This window comes from Myxine glutinosa, chromosome 12 (assembly GCF_964187855.1).
Source record: "Myxine glutinosa chromosome 12, kmMyxGlut1.1, whole genome shotgun sequence".
Classification (NCBI taxonomy): domain Eukaryota; kingdom Metazoa; phylum Chordata; class Myxini; order Myxiniformes; family Myxinidae; genus Myxine; species Myxine glutinosa.
The window spans coordinates 75,643,441-75,663,078 of NC_136272.1; the positions used below are offsets into that span (position 1 = coordinate 75,643,441).

Below are 19,638 nucleotides of genomic sequence, written 5' to 3' on the forward strand. Positions count from 1 at the left end.
GGAGACCATGACGGCGGATTAAGTGACCGAGGATGAACAGGTACAGGATGAAGAGGAGGGGGCCAAGAACTGAACCTTGGGGGACACCTTGGGGGAGGGGAGCAGTGGGGGATTTGCAGTTATTGATGGAGATGAACTGGCGTCTGTCAGAGAGGTATGATTTGATCCAAGAGAGGGCAGTGCCGGTAATGTTAAAGGTAGTGGTAGTAATAGTAGTAGTGGTAGTAATAGTAGTATTACTGATAGTAGCAGTATTAGTAGTGAGGAGTAGTGGTAGTCGTGGTGGTAGTAGTGTTAGTGGTGGTAGTAGTGAGTAATGGTGATAGTAGTAGTGAGTAGTGGTAGTATTAGTGGTAGTGAAAGTGGTAGTAGTAGTGGTGTTAGTTGTAGTGATGGTGGCAGTAGTAGTCATTGTGGTAGTGATAGTAGTATTAGTGGTAGTTTAGTAGTAGTGGTGGTAATAGTAATAAGTGGGGAAGTTAAAATATAAATTCCAATGTGGGAATGTTATCTTTCCGTTTAGATTAGACATAATGCCATTTCTCAGTTAATAATACATTAGTATTTGTCATTTACTGTGTCAGTGCCATCCAACCCCTCCCACCCACCTCCCACCCCCTTCCACGCCTTCTCCCCCCCTTACACGACTCCTCCCCCCCCCTTCCCACGCCTCCTCCTCCCCCCCCCCCCTTCCCACGCCTCCTCCTCCCCCCCCCCTTCCCACGCCTCCTCCCCCCCCTTCCCACGGCGCCTCCCCCAAGCCCTCTCCCTCCCACAGATCGCCCGATGTCGCTGCTCTCAAATGTTGTACTTGTGTGCTTCCCCCTCTCTCGCCATCTTGTCTACCGCTCCATTTATTGTATGTTTTTTGTGTCCGTTTTTTTTTGTGTGACTAATGTTGGCTCTTTCACGAGCCTCGATCTTGTATACAAAAAGAAAAAGAAAAAAAAAAGGTACAAATGGATTCATCAAACGTGAAGCAGCACGGTTTGAAAACATCGCAGTGCTGTTACCTTAAGTTGTGGAGCAAACGTGCTCCATATCAGAACACTAACCTTGCGCATCTCCAGACCATTTCAGATCGAGTGGGGGAATCCAACCCTACATTTGACCAAACATCCCCACTAAGTGAACCCATTTGTCATCAAGACGATAAAATAAATCAAGAAGAAATGAGAGGAGAGTTTCAAAGGACCATCAATATAAAACAGAGCAGGGTTGATTTAATTAATTTATTAAATGCACACTTTGTCCAAAAATAGCATTTCAAATCAAGACGGTCCATTAAAACAATCAGTCTTTGACAGTACTTAGTGGGAAAATGAACTTTTAAACTTAGTGGGAAAATGAACTTTTAAACTTCGTGATAGTGACCAGAACAAACAAATTGTATTATTTATTAAACAAGTGTTTATGGACATGGCAATAACGTACACACGTGTCAGCGAAACAGCTCAAACAGCTCTATTCAGGTCGTGGTAAGTTATGGGGCAGCAGAGGTTTTTTTTTGAAGGCGGCCACACCCAAGGTTATACCATCAAAGTTTGCAGGAGCAAGAATATTAATAAAACAAACACGCAACAGAGGAATGTGTGCAAGACTTCATCTGTGTGACATTCAACCAGCTTCTCTGCGTTTCCTCATTCAGTTTTTCGCAGACGCCACCAACACATCGACTGCTACGGACGTCTTCAGGAGTGACGGGTGGCAAAAGCCAAACAGAAGAACGAGAAGAAGGGATCGGAGGTGCAGACTTATGGCTGAAGAGACGGTTCATTTATCAGTGAAACCATTCTACAAATACAAGGAGCAGATACAATGTTTAACAGAAGAGAGATGTAATGGAAGATGTAATGGAAATAAGCCACGGCAGGCAGGCGTAAAGTGGTCCACAGAGTGGAACAATTCCAGAACAGGTTTTCATGTTCAACTGGATCGGCATCGTTCTCGTGGTCTTGCGCCGCTGAGGGTCCACCACCATTCCATCGACTCATGTTCTCTCACGTCCATCACGCCTCAGCAGGCTCTGTATCACCATAAAGGAAGGTGACGATAAAGAGCGCGATATCTGGCGAAGTCCAGTAAGCAGTGTGAGATGTAACGGCTGACCAATATCTGCTCTGGACAAGGCCCTCGCGTAGTTCAAAGTCTATGCGACAATCCAACTCTGGCATGCCTAGGGGTTGTGGAGAAAAAGGAGAACCAGTAAGATGGCACGTCATCACAAATACTCGGAACTTGCACCATGTCAGAAAACAAAGATTAAAATCGGTCGAAAGCTCAAGGGCGTGTTGAAAAATAATGCCTCCTATTATTCTTCTTCCAAACAGGTAAAGGTATTCGAATGAAACAAAGCACATTAGTTCTTCCCGTTACTGGATGCGACATTTTATGATTCTGACACTCGATGTGTCAGTGCTATGTTGTTAAAGATGGCAGACGTCAGCATGGTGTTGTCACTGCTGTGAAACACTGAAGATGAGTGTTGGGATGACTGATTAGAGAGGAGAGTTGGGTTGACTGACTGGAGATGAGATGCCTGGAGATGAGAGTTGACTGGAGATGAGAGTTGAGATGGCTGACTGGAGACGAGATTACTGGAGATGAGAGTTAGGATGAATGACTGGAGATGAGATGAAAGTTGGGATGACAGACTGGAGTGGAGATGAGTGGAGATGAGAGTTAGGATGACTGACTGGAGATGAGATGAGTGGAGATGAGTGGAGATGAGAGTTAGGATGACAGACTTGAGTGGAGATGAGAGTTAGGATGAAAGACTGGAGATGATATGGGAGTTGGGATGACTGACTCGAGATGAGAGTTGGGATGACTGACTGGAGATGAGATGCCTAGAGATGAGAGTTGGGATGACTGACTGGAGATGAAATGAGAGTTGGGATGACTGACTGGAGATGAAATGAGAGTTGGGTGACTGACTGGAGATGAAATGAGAGTTGGGTGACTGACTGGAGATGAAATGAGAGTTGGGTGACTGACTGGAGATGAAATGAGAGTTGGGTGACTGACTGGAGATGAAATGAGAGTTGGGTGACTGACTGGAGATGAAATGAGAGTTGGGTGACTGACTGGAGATGAAATGAGAGTTGGGTGACAGACTGGAGATGAAATGAGAGTTGGGTGACAGACTGGAGATGAAATGAGAGTTGGGTGACAGACTGGAGATGAAATGAGAGTTGGGTGACTGACTGGAGATGAAATGAGAGTTGGGTGACAGACTGGAGATGAAATGAGAGTTGGGTGACAGACTGGAGATGAAATGAGAGTTGGGTGACAGACTGGAGATGAAATGAGAATTGGGTGACAGACTGGAGATGAAATGAGAGTTGGGTGACTGACTGGAGATGAAATGAGAGTTGGGTGACTGACTGGAGATGAAATGAGAGTTGGGTGACAGACTGGAGATGAAATGAGAGTTGGGTGACAGACTGGAGATGAAATGAGAGTTGGGTGACAGACTGGAGATGAAATGAGAGTTGGGTGACAGACTGGAGATGAAATGAGAGTTGGGTGACAGACTGGAGATGAAATGAGAGTTGGGTGACTGACTGGAGATGAAATGAGAGTTGGGTGACTGACTGGAGATGAGATGAGAGTTGGGTGACTGACTGGAGATGAAATGAGAGTTGGGTGACTGACTGGAGATGAGATGAGAGTTGGGTGACTGACTGGAGATGAGATGAGAGTTGGGTGACTGACTGGAGATGAGATGAGAGTTGGGTGACTGACTGGAGATGAGATGAGAGTTGGGTGACTGACTGGAGATGAGATGAGAGTTGGGTGACTGACTGGAGATGAGATGAGAGTTGGGTGACTGACTGGAGATGAGATGAGAGTTGGGTGACTGACTGGAGATGAAATGAGAGTTGGGTGACTGACTGGAGATGAGATGAGAGTTGGGATGACTGATTGGAGATGAGAGATGGCTGCCCCATTACGATCCTGAGAGCTAGAGATTGTCAATGGAGTACTGCCATAAAGAATCACCAGCCCCACCTTGCCTCCATCAGATTTTCATCTCTTCCCCAAACTTAAGGAACACCTTCATGGGAAACATTTTTCATCCGATGAAAATGTCAAGGCTGCTGTGAAGTGCTGGCTAAGTCAGCAAGACACACAGTGCTATCATAACATCATCACAAAACAACTTGAACGTTGACAGAAATGTATGGACCGCAGTGGTGATTATTGTGGAATAAAGAATGATTTTAGTATCTGTCTTTGTTTAATTTGAATATCTTTACCTGGGAGCAAAATAATAGGTGGCATTACTTTTCAACATGCCATCATCATACTGAAGTTTCAGTTGAACCAACCTGGTAATGGTAATACGCTTTGTTTGGTGGTGAACGGATCAAGACTGTAACCACTTCCTGTTACTCTTCATGAAGTTTATCATCAGCTATCTCCACATAATAAAAGAGCATTATTTAATGGACGACAAAACACCACCAGTCCATGAAATATTCCGACAAAGTGAAGGTCGTAAGTTCGTTCATAAGTCATTGACAAGAGAAGGAATTATGGCATTGACATGCGAAGTGTTAGTAATGTTAGTTAGTTTAAAAAAAGAACGAGAATGGCACTCTTCGATGTCATGACGTCAACTGATATGTCTCCACCCACATTATTACACCATTATAATATTTGTACCAAGTTTGATTTAAATCCATTCAGCTGTTCCCAAGTTATCACATTTCCACCTGACATGGCATCTGACCTTTGACCTCTTGGCCCCGAAATTTAATCAGTTCATGTTTACATCATTATACAATATACATACCTGTACCAAGTTTGAACAAGCGTTGAACAAATGATATTTTGTTCACGAGGTTCAGACATACATGGAGGTGGCCATCCTGGATTTTGACGTGGCGACCCAATTTTCAATAGCGTTCTTCCTTATGCCTAGATACACCCACACACCAGATTAGAAGTTGGTACTTCGCTTATTTTTCAAGATATTCCGCTCACAAGGTTCAGACATACATGGCATCAGACATACATGGCGGCGGCCATCTTGGATTTTGACGTGGGTTGCACCCACACACCAAATTTGAATGCGGTCCTTCGCTTACGCACGCACGCCCGCAAACACGCACGCCCGCACGCACACACGCATGCACGGATGGACGGACGGAGGGGAAAGCCATAGTCCCCCTTTCGCTACGCTGTGCGACGGGGGACAATTAAATGCCTTTAGCTGTTCTCAAATTATAGACCTATTACAAACTTTGACCTTTAACCGTTGTCCTCTTGACCCCAAATTCTAATTATGTAATCTAAAATCATTATACATACCTGTACCAACTTTGAATAAGATCACTTCAGCCGTTCTCAAGTTTAGACCTATTACAGACTTTATCTTTGACCTTTGACCCCAAAATATAATCAGTTAATCTTTAGATCATTATACATGCCTGTAACAAGTTTTAATTAGATAACTTCAGCCGTTCTCAAGTTATAGACCTATTACAGTATTTGACCTATGTATGACCTCTTGACCCCAAAATCTAATCAATTCATCTTTACATCATTTTACATACCTTTGTGGCCAAAAATATTGGCATCCTTGCACTTTTTTTTCCAAATAATGCACCATTTCTTCGAGACAATTGTTGAAATAAAAAAAATATTTTGGTATCCACAAATGTATTTCTTTGGTTTGCAGTGGAACGAAACAAAAAAAAAAGCTGAAAAAAATTACTAAATCTTAGCTTATTAGGGAGTTATTACACACAGAAATCCGAAAATGGCCCGGACAATATTATTGGCACCTTTTAGAACTTGTGAGAAATAATTCGATTTCAAGCAGGTGATTCTCCTTTACTTTGGAATTGAACTCATCTGTGGTAAGTTGCAGGTGCATGCAAAATAAAAATCACTCATTCAACAAGTTTGAATAGAGAAAAGGAGTCATTCTGCTGTTTTGTGTCACTGTGTGTACCACAATGAGCATGGAGAAAAGAAAGAAAACCAGAGAATTGTCTGAGGAGGTCAGACACAAGATTGTAGCCATGTTCAACATGTTCAACAAAAAAATGTTCAACATGGACAATCTCAAGGCTACAAGTCCATCTCCAAAGACCTTGATGTTTCTGTGTCCACTGTACGCAATGTTATCAGGAAGTTTAAGGCCCATGGCACTGAAGCCAACCTCCCTGGACGTGGCCGCAAGAGACAACTTGATCGAAGATTGCAGCGAAGGATTGTTTGAATGGTGGAGAAAGCATCTCAATCAACTGCCAAGCAGATTCAAGCTGACCTTCGGACACAAGGTACAACAGTTTCAACTCGCACCATCCGTCGCCAACACGATGAAAGGGGGTTCTATGGTAGGAGACTCAGGAGGACCCCACTGCTGAGAGAGACATAAGAAATCCCGACTGGAGTTTGCCAAACACACCTGAACAAGCCAAAAACTTTCAGTGAGAATGTCCTGTGGACAGATGACCAAATTAGAGCTATTTGGTAAAACACATCCTCTCTATGTTTACAGAAAACAAAATGAAGCCTTCAAAGAAAAGAACACCTTCCCTACAGTCAAACATGGAGGAGGCTCAGTGATGTTTTGGGGTTGCTGTGCTGCCTCTGGCACTGGGTGCCTTGAATGTGTGCATACAACAACACAACAACAGGCATTTTAAGGCCATTTTCCCTGCAAGAGCGGGGGTTAGCCTTGCGGTCCCCATGACAATCTTCTCCATCTTGCCCTATTTTCTGCATCTCTCCTTGTTAACCCCCTTGCCCGCATTTCTTCTTCCACCATCTTTAGCCAAGTCTTTCTCGGTCTTCCCTGTCCTCTACTTCCTTCTACATTCATTTCCATCACTCTTCTCAACCAGTCACTTTCATCCTTCCTCAACACATGACCAAACCATCTCAACCTGTTCCTCTTCACAACATCAATCACAGGCTCTATTCCCATCATCTTTCGCAATTCATCATTTGTCTTCCTCTCTCTCAACGATACTCCGCATCGAACCATTCGCATTTCCACCCTTTCCAATTTCCATCTTAATGTAAAAGGGGTGGGGGATGGGAAGGGTTACGGGGGAGGAGGGAGGGGGGAGACGATGGGGGGAGACGACGGGGGGAGGAGGGGGGAGACGACGGGGGGAGGGGGGGAGACGACGGGGGGAGGGGGGGGGACGATGGAGAGCAAGGGGGGGGAGAGGTTAGTTAGGTAGGGGTGAGGGCATAAAGAAAAATTTGGCACTAAACCGTTTTGATCTCAAGGACCCTGATCTTTCCTGGAGAAACAAAGGCAATGATACGCAAATCTCCTTGAACCAAAACACTCAAGCAAAGAAGAAAAATTCAATAATGCTTTCTTTAAAATATGTGACAACTTTATAATACGAGTATACTATTAGGGGTACCCGGCGTTTTCAGTTGCTGTTATAATACTGTTGGCATTTTGAAGAAATCAATCTTTGTTTTTTAAGCGGTGAAACCGCTTCAATATTTGGCTACGTCCTTCTGTTCGTCAAAAAATGAAGAAGAAGAACCTTTATAACCCACTGTGTTTAATTCTAAAGAGTTCGAAAGTGTAATTATAGTGTTATAAAGGCTAAATCTAAGGGGTTTAAAAGGGTAATTTTGAAGTGTTATAAAGGGTAATTATAATGGGTTATAGAGGGTAAATCTAAAAGATTATAAAGGGTAATTCTAAAGGGTTATAAAGGGTAATTCTAAAGGGTAATTCTAAAGGGTAATTCTAAAGGGTAATTCTAAAGGGTAATTCTAAAGGGTAATTCTAAAGGGTAATTCTAAAGGGTAATTCTAAAGGGTAATTCTAAAGGGTAATTCTAAAGGGTAATTCTAAAGGGTAATTCTAAAGGGTAATTCTAAAGGGTAATTCTAAAGGGTAATTCTAAAGGGTAATTCTAAAGGGTAATTCTAAAGGGTAATTCTAAAGGGTAATTCTAAAGGGTAATTCTAAAGGGTAATTCTAAAGGTAATTCTAAAGGGTAATTCCAAATGGTAATTCTAAAGGGTGATTCTAAAGGGTAATTCCAAAGGGTAATTCTAAATAGTAATTCTAAAGGGTGATTCTAAAGGGTAATTCTAAAGGTTAATTCTAAAGGTTAATTCTAAAGGGCTATAAAGGGTAATTCTAAAGGGTAATTCTAAAGGGTAATTCTAAAGGGCTATAAAGGGTAATTCTAAAGGGTTATAGAGGGTAATTCTAGAGGGTAATTCAAAGGATGATCATGAGGGGTTACAAAGGGTAATTCTAATGGGTTTCGTTCGTTTCTAAATTTTGCCTATTTGATATTAAAAATGCCAAACTGAACCGCTTCCTTCGGACACGAGTGCAATCTTTTAAAATTTTTTGAGGGGGCCTAAACACGTCCCTACATCCAGTAAGGAATGGGGTCAGGAATCATTTTTTTAATATTGCCTTTTACACAGCTACAAAGGCTTAGGCAGTATCAAGAGATAAAAAAATTTAAAAATCCAAGTTTTTTTAGCCTGTCCCCTGCGCAGCAGGAGACGTCGTTTTGTAATCACTTCTGTGTGTGTGTGTGTGTGTGTGTGTGTGTGTGTGTGTGTGTGTGTGTGTGTGTGTGTGTGTGTGTGTGTGTGTGTGTGTGTGTCGTAACTTTTTTGACCATTTGAGGTATTGTCATCAAATTTTCACCAAAGCTTCATTATGATAATATGGAGAAGGTAAATTAATAATCTGGTCAAAAGGTCAAAGATCAACGTCACATAAAATCGTCAATTTTCATCTGATTGACCTGAAATTTTAAGAATTTGCATATTGGGTCACTGAATTGGTTCACCAATCGGGGTCGGTCACGCACGTGGTAGCTACAAACCGATTGTTTTTTTTTGTAGATCAAAAGGTCAAAGGTCAAGGTTGCGGAAAATCACAAATTTTCACCCGATTGACCTGAAATTTAAAGAATTTGCATATCGGGTCACTAGATTGGTTCACTAATGAAAAGGTAGGAGTCTTTTTTTAGATCAAAAGGTCAAGGGTCAGGTTGCACAAAATCGTAAATTTTCATCCAATTGATCTGGAAATTGAAGAATTTACATATTGGGAACCACTGAATTGGTTCACCTATCAAAAGCTAGAAGCTGATTATTTTTTCGATCTAAAACTCAAGGCTGCATAAAATCATCAATTTTCATTTTGTATTTTTTTTAAACTGTTTTTGTTATTTGAGGAAACGGAAGGAGATGTCTGAATACAAAAGGACACGGACGGGCTTTGCATTTTCAGATATTGTCTAGTTTTTGGGTTCCCTCCCCCCCCCCCCACCCACCCAAGATGTTCAAAAAAAATTTTCCTAAACATTCACTGATGAACCTCTGAAAGTTTGACAAAGATCCATCTGGCCTTCTGAGAAAAGTTGCGGTACACACACACACGTACACACACACACGTACACACACGTACACACACACACGTACGTACACACACACACACACACACACACACACACACACACACACACACACACACACACACACACACACACACACACACACACACACACACACACACACACACACACACACACACACACACACCTTATCGTACAGATTGCTAAATAGCTGCAAATAAAGTATGCCTGTCGTACACCACAAATGCAACGATCGAGCCACGCACGTTTAAATGTAATCAAATCACAAATGTGTTCTTGCTGGTTGCATCATTACTGGGGCAGAGTTACATGATTGATGCACAGCAGCCCCCACGAGTGGACCCATGGATCTCCAATTTGGAAAATTTACCAGCACACAATGGCCTACTGTCTTCAAAGAAAGCACCGAAACACACAATGGAATGACTTGGAGGACATACTGTACCAAATAACTCAGCTGAGAGTGTGGTTTTACAGAATCGTGAGGTCTGCATTTACATGAACCGTAGGCAGTGTTTTTGAAACACCAAAATTAAATTCATCCCACATTGTTATTATCCACATCATTGCCCACTCCACCATTAGACAATAAAAACATTGCCTCAAACAGGGAACCATGATTGTCATGGGGCCCGCAAGGCTAACCCCCGCTCCAGCGGGGAAAATGGCCTTAAAACGATCATTCATTCATTCATTCATTGCCCACTCCACCACCACATGGCTTTCTCTGCTCGACCCATACAATGGTGTGACAACAACATGGTAACATGCCTGGGACTAATGGAAAACTAGCTAATATGGTTTACTAGCAGAAGGACCTGGCGTTGCCGGGCGGGGGAGGGGGGGAGGAGAGGGGTGGAAGGGGATGGGAGGGGAGGGGAGGGGAGGGGGAGGGATGGAGGGGGGGAAGGGGAGGGAGGGACGTGAGCGAGTCTGGCGACGAGGATGGAACATCACGTGATCGCTCTGAGCGAATCAGCGAGCTGTTCTGGCACAGGCTGCGATTCAGTGTATAATGTTCCTCGCTGAAATGCGCTAAGTTAAATATGATTTTAAAATACGGATCTCGTCATCGGAGGTCATTTTTAGGTAGGCAATGTCCTTCCCAGGCCCAATAGCCATGTCTACGCCAGAAATCAAGTACGTGAGCCTCTCCGTTTACTCCTCAGTCACATTTGCTCTACGGCTAGGATACGGCGGCCGTACCCCCCCTAAATTGACAGAAACGTGCGGCGGCCGCAGAGTTTCTGAGGTGGCCCTAGGGCGTATGGCTATCTTTTACAGGCCGTAGGGGTCGCCGTGGAATTATAGCGCGGAGTTATAACTTTTTTCATTTCTTGGTTGGCCGTAGCAATTCGACAAGCCGTAGCCATGACAACTGTAAGTGCTGTTATACATATGAAAATGAACTGGTATATATACCCACTCGTTATCGTCCGTCTGGCTGCACGTTCGCCTTAGGGCCCCCCTGCGGTCGCCTTGCGGGCACCTTGAGGCTACCTTGCGTCTGCCTTGAAAATTCTATGGCCGCCGAAGGGATGCCCTAAGGTCACCGTGCGACATCAAATCAAAGACCGTACGGCACCCCCACGTTTTCGGTCTCCACAATTTCTAAATACCCCGTGCGGCTACCCAAAAAATAAAAACATATGTGACTGCTACATTGTGTGACTGTGGAAATACTGCGGCCGCCCTATAATTGCTAGTGGTCGTAGATTTTTTAGACCCTATGGCCACCGAGCCAAATGTGACTGAAGCATTAGGAGTCTATCGGTAACACACACACACACACACACACACACACACACACACACACACACACACACACACACACACACACACACACACACACACACACACACACACACACACACACACACACACACACACACACACACACACACATTTATTTATATAGATGTGCATTATTTATGAATAAAACTTACAACTGCATGAATCTAACAGAGAGCAAACTAAAATAAGTAAAATAAAGACCAAAAATGTAGCAATACACACAATATTATCATCTGTTACACTCCCAGAAGCATGTTTTCTTTATCAAGATTCATTTTCACTTGTACACTTCTTTAATGGCCACAGTTTTTCCCACATTCTTGTGGAGTTGACCGGGGGAAGTTTTTGCGTCAAGTTTTTCACAAACGGCCTCACAAACTTTCACAAACAAGACCAGATGGGACACCTGCTTAACATTCATTCAAGAGATGGACACACATTGATGAGTCACCTCACCTGTGAAACACTGGGATGACAGTTTATAGCTGAGCATAGATTAAAACCCAGGCTAGACAGCTCAGTCGGGTATGCGTACATAAGTGCTGGGCGATAATCACGATGGGATGATAATCGTGCTTTAGATTTACTATCTTGATAACGATAAATGGAAATTAATTATCATCATAGTTGCTGCGCATGCGCAGTAGGAAAAACGCACCATTAACCCATATAGACAGTGTATTGGCTGCTTTGAGCAGTTAGTATGTTTAGTTTCTCTCCAAGGATATACCCATAATAAATGCAGCTCTATAAAATAAAACAGGTGATATAATATGGAATGGATATTCTCCAAGATGTAATTTAAATGGTATATCATTAAACAATAAACATTAAAACAAACAACCAATTAATCAAGGTGCCAAAACTGCTGCCGGTGTCGAAATCGCCGATCCGTTTGAGTTTGCTTTGTCTGAGCATGAAGTTAAACCCTCAAAGCAACATCATGTCAAAGGTCGAAAAGGTGTTCGGAGTTTTGGTACCTTGTGGACAAGGACAAGCAGATAATCTCGTTCTTCTCTCCTCTCACCATTCTTGTTGGACCAAACATGCGGGAAGCATGGTGTCGTGTGTTTCCTTTTTTATTTGTTTTTTTTTACATTTTTGACGCACCATGGGATTGCTTGGCATTTATTATTTGCGAAGTTCAACATCAAAGTTGTTGTTCTTTAACGACCACTATTATCCCACCTTGTTGGGTCAACCGGGGGAAGCTTGGCCCAAGACATTCATGATCCGGCTGGCCAGGCCTGACATTCGCCGAGTTAGGGCAGGAATTTGGAATTTGTTCATGGTGCCGGCGATACTTACCTGCTCTTTGCAAAGGACACTATGGGATCTTTAACGTCCACTAACCCATGCTGGCAGACTGGACCCCCAGTTTAACATCAATCCAAACGACAGCACACACATTGATGAATCACGCGGCTTGTGAAACACCAAATTAACAGTTTATAGCTGGGTCGGGATTCAAACCCAGGCTAGACAGCTTAGAGGCGAGTGTGCGTTCCTCTAGGGTCTAGGCCATCCTGTCAGCCTGTACAGTTCAACATCAAAGGCGCAATTTTAAATGCCCGAAGAGTGAAAATAGTCATATGAGTTTCTTCACAAATAGTGTGTTCCATTAGCAAGCAGCTTGCTTGGTGTGTTCCGTTAGCAAGCCGCTTGCTATCGCTTGCCAAAGCCAGATGTTTCGTATCAACCGCTTTGGAAACTGCTCATCCAGTCACTTGGCAAAGAGCAAAGCAATTTCGTCCAGGGAAAATGAAGTTTGACTTCAAACAAATTGCAACAGAATTATGAAATAAAGAGTATGAACACACGTAACTCTATGGCTATTCAGTTTGTTTTTTATGTGGATCGTTAGGTTTTGTATGCTACAAGGTTCTCAAGGCACTAATTACATTATTTACTTGTTTTATTTATTTACATTATTTATGTAAATTTACATTATTTATTTAAATTCATTATATATTGTTACATGTTTGTGGGGGGTAGGTAAAAGAATACCATAGGAAAGGTAGCACTGTATAGTGTATAATTTATAGCATGGGTCGTGTGCCGCGTAGAATAAACCTCGATGTAATAAGTAAGGAAACTGTAGCTTAAGGTTGTTTGTGTGTTCTTCACATGGAGGGGGAGGGGGGGAGGGGTTTAAGACATGCTAATTAGTGTAGGGATTAAGGGTAGGTTTCCCCAGTGTGTGATTCCCCCTGTGATCAATCCCTAACATTTTACAAACCAGCTAAGCCGGCGTCATGAACACTTACCGCCGACGAAAGCCAAGGAAGAGCCGATTGGACTAAGCCCCTCCTCTAAAGGACCTAATAGGCAACAGGCCACACCCATGAAGGACATGATTGACCCAGAGGATGTGAGCGGGCGAACTGGGAGGGTAACGACCCAATTGGCTCACCTGAGTGAAGAGGACACACACTCACTCTCACTCTCTGAGATCGGAAAAGATGCTCGCCATTTTTGGTCCTGTGGTGTCAGTGGCGTCTTTGCTTTGCGAAGGAGGAGAGTGCGGACGGACAGCTCGGTGGAGGAGCAGGAAACTTTGCTTCGCGGCGGAAAGGACCATAGGAGTAAAAAGCAGAGTCCGTGGTCAAGGAAAAAGGAACGCGGGTGGTGCTTGCCTCCTGCCTCGTTGCCGAGCACTTTTTGGGGCATGGCGTTCGACGCGTCGCCATCTTCCTGCATGTGGTTTCGGGCATCGTCATCGCTGCCAGCCTCACCAAAAGAACTCGATGGACAAGTGAAGTGCACTAAAAAGGGCATTTTATTTTATTTTATTTTATCGTTCCTCTGTCGAGTGGTGTGAATCAGTGTGTGGAGACGTCTCACAGTAGGATTTTAGTTTTTACCACAGCACTCATTTTTATTCTTTGGTTTATTTTTATTAAATTCATTGTGTTGCATTTTTCATTTGTCGTGTTCATTTATTTGTTGTGGTTTCGGATTAAACCTGTGTTTTATCGTTCAGTTAAACGTCGCATTCCTCCTTTCCTGCGCGAAACAAAAATAACCACCATATTCGGCTGCTCGCCTCAGGAGATAAAATGTTCAGCTATTCGTCCAAGGCTCGTCTTAACTAGCTACGGACAGGACAACTGTTGAGAGGACAACTTCTGCTTATGCAACAAGTAGATGACCCATAAGAGTCCTGAATTTACGGCACTCTGTCACTTTTGATGCAACATTATTTGCAAATGTCTAAATGCAGCTCAATTACACTTTAATAACCTCCAAATATACACAGAGGTCATGTTTAAGAGTTCAAGGGTAATCCAATAAAGGCATGGCATGTCTGAGGTTCCTCAAACAGCAAAATTTATCCTCAAGTCATAGCCATTAAAGACAATTCTACAAGAAAGTTTTGAGTTGCATGATGAATAAAAAAGGTTATAATGCTAATGACCTTTCATTTTGGTTTATCAACAAGATTCAATAAGTTAGAACCAGATGTTAATTTAAAGTGAATGCTTACCCATCGATTCAGGTGTGATCTCGATATCCTCTTCTACTGTATCTTCATCTCCGTTGGGCACTGCCATGTGATGCAGAATTCCTTCTTCAGTGAAAACGATGCCATTTGCGTCGATCATCCCATCATCCTTGTCCACCAGAATTTCAAGTGGGCTTTCAGAATCTGGAGACTGAACTTCTTTGAAAGTTATCTCTTCAGACAGTGGGATCTGACAGTCTTTGAGGTCGGCAGCAGACTGGGAGTCTGCAGGCAAACCTGGTGTGTAAGTCCGAGAGAAACGAGAAAATAGCATTTCTCCTAAACCCTTACCCAATGTTGCTGCACCTGGAAAGAAACGGGAGAAAAATAAATAGATAAAAATAAAATAAAAGACTGGAAAAAAAAGTTATGCATGAAATACATTTCGGTCCATATACATATTACGTATGCAAAAAATAGCGGCATTTTGACTACCTTCCACTTTCTTCCAGTTTACGCCACACGTTGATGAATCACGCTGCCTGTGAAACACTGGGATGACAGTTTATAGCCGGGCTTAGATTCCTTAGTGTGTGTTGTATACGCGTGTACAGGTACTGCATGTGTTTGGAACTTGGAAATCCTGCCGTGCAAGTGCAAACTGACAGAGCAACTGAGATTTCAAGTCAATAAGTGACAGTTGTTGTCGCATATATCCACCCTTACATTCCCATTATGGAACTAGAAGGCATGCGGAAGAGAGCATACCTCTGCCAGTATGAACAGTTTACGTTTTGTATCCCACTGATAGGTCAGATCTGGATTCGGACTTCAACCAAAATCTAATCGGCTTGTTCTTGTCACTTAGCCAACTCATCCACCAAGTTTTGTCATAAGTCATCCACAACTTTTCGAAATATCATATTGAATAATGTTTTTGGCCCTAACACTCAATGGTGAAGAATCACTTTAATAAATTCCAAAATTTTCGTATCCAGATCCAAATTTGAATCTTCACAAATTCGAATCTTCACCAAAATTGAAACATTTCATCCTTGTCACACACCCTACTTGTCCGCAAAGTTTCGTCCGAATCAGTCTCTAACCTTTTGAGACATCATTCCATATATCGTTAATTTTTCCCCTCTCAATGTTGAAGAATCACTTAAAAATTCCCGGATCCAGATTCGAATCTGGATCTTCACCAAAATCTTATAATCTTGTCCTTGTCACATACTCAACATCTCCACAAAATTTCATCCGAATCGTCCACAACTTTTTGAGATATCCTGTTCACAAACATAGATAGACATATGTGAAAACATAACCTCCATCCACCTTCGGTGGTGGAGGTAATAAAGGACCGCTCAACTCATCTGAATTAAAAATATATTATTGGGAAAAATACCAGGGGCACACAAAAGGCCCCTTTATATGGTATGTCGCACGTGGTAAACTATAGAAAAGAAGGGATATTCTTGGGGGAAAAATACCAGGGGCACACAAAAGGCCCCTTTATATGGTATGTCGCACGTGGTAAACTATAGAAAAGAAGGGATATTCTTGGGGGAAAAATACCAGGGGCACACAAAAGGCCCCTTTATATGGTATGTACTATGGGGCAAACTATAGAAAAGAAGGGCATTCCATAGCATTCCATAGCTTGTAGAAAATGCCAAACAATAGAAAATAAAGGGCATTCAAAAAAAATCTGGTGTGCATGCTGGACTACACTTGTGTTTTTAGGAGGAACCAAGTAATGCTCTAGAAACGTTCGTTTAAATGGGCGCCAAATTGATTCATACAGCTAAATGAATAGGTAAATGTATTTTAATTGCCAGATGTAGGGCACCCCTATATATGAACTTTTCTACAAGGTGGTGGTAATAAATCTCCCCACCTTCCCCCCATCTCTCTTAAAAGAGAGCATCACGCGGTCTGCAACACATCTCCATATAAACAACTAGCAGAAGTACCCGGCATTGCCGGGCGGGGGAGGGGAGGGGAACGGGGGGGGGGGGGAGCGAGCCCCTTGGCAAAGCGAGCAATTTTTTTTTTCATAGCGTCATAGCGATTTTTTTTTTTCATAGCGTCATAGCGTCATAGCGTTCATAGCGTTCATAGCGTTCATAGCGTTCATAGCATCATAGCGTCATAGCGTTCATAGCGTTCATAGCGTCATAGCGATTTTTTTTTTCATAGCGTCATAGCGTCATAGCGTTTCATAGCGTCTTTTTTTTTTTCATAGCGTCATAGCGTCATATCGTTCATAGCGTCATAGCGATTTTTTTTTTCATAGCGTCATAGCGTTCATAGCGTCATATCGTGATCCCTCTGAGCGAATCAGCGCCCACCTGCTCTGATTCCGTGCGCTGAGGTAAATATGAATAAAAAATATGGATCGTCAAATATTTTGAGTTCGGCCATGTTCGTCCCACGCTCAATGGCCATGTCTATGTCAAATATCAAGCACGTAAGCCTCTCCGTTTAGGAGTCTATCGGTAACAACACACACACACACACACACACACACACACACACACACACACACACACACACACACACACACACACACACACACACACACACACACACACACACACACACACACACACACACACACACACACACACACACACAGTTTTATATATATAGATGGTATGATGACCCCTTTACAGCATTTTCGATTAGCACTCTCTTTTACTGAACGGATCCTGAGCGCTGAGCTAGGTATGACTTTTGTAAAGTTTTGTTTTGTAATAATTGAGAACTGAAAAGAAAAATTGCTTCACAAAGTTTGTTTCATACTGGAAAGAAAAGCATTGTTGGCAAAGGCAAATGCTGTGCAACTCACTGGACTTGTGCCATTGCTTCCCCAAGAATATAACCAGGACTTCAAATTATTATACAACCTATTCAGACAGTGTGTACAAATTGGGATCACCAGGCTACTTGCATAACCTGATCTGATCTATGCTACGACTGAGGATCATATGGGCACCATGTTGGTATTTATACAGATGCTTATCTCCTGTCCAGGTCAGATCTGCTTAGGGCAGAAATTTGACTAGGGTGTTGGCAACATCTCCCCACCATGGGAACCTTAACATCCACCAGCAATCAATGGTGGCAGCCGGGTCACCAGCTTCACATTCATCTGATGGACGGATTTGTTATATTGCATAATATAACAAGGAAAAAAAGACATAAAATGTCACAGCCCCCATGGTTTTAGTAATTTTGCTCTACTGAGTCAAAGGCTGCCAGTCAACCATTTCTGGTTGGATTACAAAACAGATTATTTCGCATATGTATACTCTCTTATATTGTATTTGTGCAATGTTTGAACAAAACCAGTCAATGCATGTCGGATAAATGGTTGGGGACACGTTTAAGTAACAAAATGGCCACCAGTCGACCATCTTTGATCTCATCTCAAAAACAAATAATGTGCATATGTAAGCCATCGTTCTTTATCTGTGTGCCAAGTTTGAACAAGATTGACAAATCCATCTCCGAGAACTGATTGAGGACGTGTTCAATACCGGGTATTTTTAACAACTAAAATGGCTGCCATTCTGCCATCTTTAATCAGATCGCAAAATAAAGTGAAGAGCATGTGTATGCCATCAAGTGCTGTGCCTGTGCCAAGTTTGAACAAAATCGGTCCATGCATGTCCGGGAAATGGTTGGGGGACACGTTTAAGTAATAAAATGGCCGCCAGTCGGTCATATTGGATCTGGTCTGAAATCCACCAACCTTTTGACACAAGCTGGGACCCCAAAAAGTTCCACAGAAGGTTATTACATTTCCTTTCAGAAAAATATACAACTGTAATGGTTACTAAACGCTGTCCCCCTGTCATGTGACCAGATCCTCACCTCCGATTGGTGTACGTTTGTGAGGGACATACATACATACATTCGGACAGACAAACGCCGTTCTAGACAGCACTGCCCTACGGCTACACTGTAAAAACAAGGGGGCTCTGTCATTGGGATGTGGGATAGTGTCGGATTTTGAGGGAACAAACTCATGTGGGGAGGAGAAGAGGGGAATGGGGCACAAATCGGGATGAAACATGCATCCAGTTCAACCTGCCTACTTAACCCAGACATCTATAGCCATCTATTCGCTCTATCTTTTGATGCCTATCAAATGCAATCTAAAAATAATCAACTGCCCTACTTCACACAACTCTGTGCCAAACTTTTGCGCATTGTGCAAAACAAATACCAAGCACTTTCCAATTAAAAAGCGATTCAAATTATACTTAAATTCGCTTTTTTATCTCCAAGATCGAGGCTCATGGAAAAGGCAAAGTGACGGAGATGTCGTGATGTTAGTACATTCCAGTAGCAGCTGGGATTTAAAGTTCACCAAACATTCAGTGGAATTATTTAATTACCACGTAATTATTTAAAATTAATACAGACTTTTAAATAATGAAAAAGCAGGAATAAGAATATAAAGTACGATTGCATGCAAGCGATAAAAGAACGAAGTTTCATCACAGGGTAGATTTTAAAAAAACAACATAAAATCTCCAGATCATAAGATTAACACAGATAAATACAGCAGTGCAAACGTTAAGGTAAACCAACTTATCTCACTTACCCAGAATCCCTGCCTTGCCCAAGCTTGTAAGTGACTCTCCATAGTTCCTCCGTGGCTGCATGGGTGTTCCTCCGGGACTACATGGGCTCTCAGGTTCCCAGGTTGTCGCTGGCGGTTCCCGTGCGGCACGTGGCCCTGGTGCGAGGTATACAGGCCGGAGCTGATCGTACGGGGTTCTGTTCATTGCATTGCTCCAGTGGATCTGTACTGGCTGGACGTTCTGATAGTGGCGGAGAATTAGCGGCTCCAATCTGTATGCCTGGCAAGTACATTATGATAATGCAATTAGTACAGTATTTGCTTCGATAATCCTTAATCTTATGTACAAACGTGCGTTTCAAAGGTTTTTTGCTCCAACCCTGAAACAATCACACTGTGCC

General features: G+C 42.7%; 1 protein-coding gene across 4 annotated transcripts in view; it reads right to left on the bottom strand.

Annotated features, from left to right (window-relative positions):
* Positions 1 to 1,218: 1,218 nt before the first annotated feature.
* Positions 1,219 to 19,638, bottom strand: part of DDHD1 (DDHD domain containing 1) — a 44,861-nt gene continuing 26,441 nt past the window's right edge. For 2 of the 4 annotated variants that reach the window (XR_013620945.1, XR_013620946.1), the window contains exons 10-13: positions 19,259 to 19,517; positions 14,683 to 15,006; positions 4,802 to 4,926; positions 1,219 to 2,176 (exon numbers count right to left, since the gene is read on the bottom strand). Coding sequence is in view for 2 of the 4 variants with exons in the window: in XM_068103241.2 (XP_067959342.2) it covers positions 2,010 to 2,176; positions 14,683 to 15,006; positions 19,259 to 19,517 (750 nt within the window). In the remaining 2 variants the exon portion in view is untranslated. The remainder of the gene's footprint in view (positions 2,177 to 4,801; positions 4,927 to 14,682; positions 15,007 to 19,258; positions 19,518 to 19,638) is intronic. The other 2 variants (XM_068103241.2, XM_068100661.2) reach the window with 1 other exon arrangement.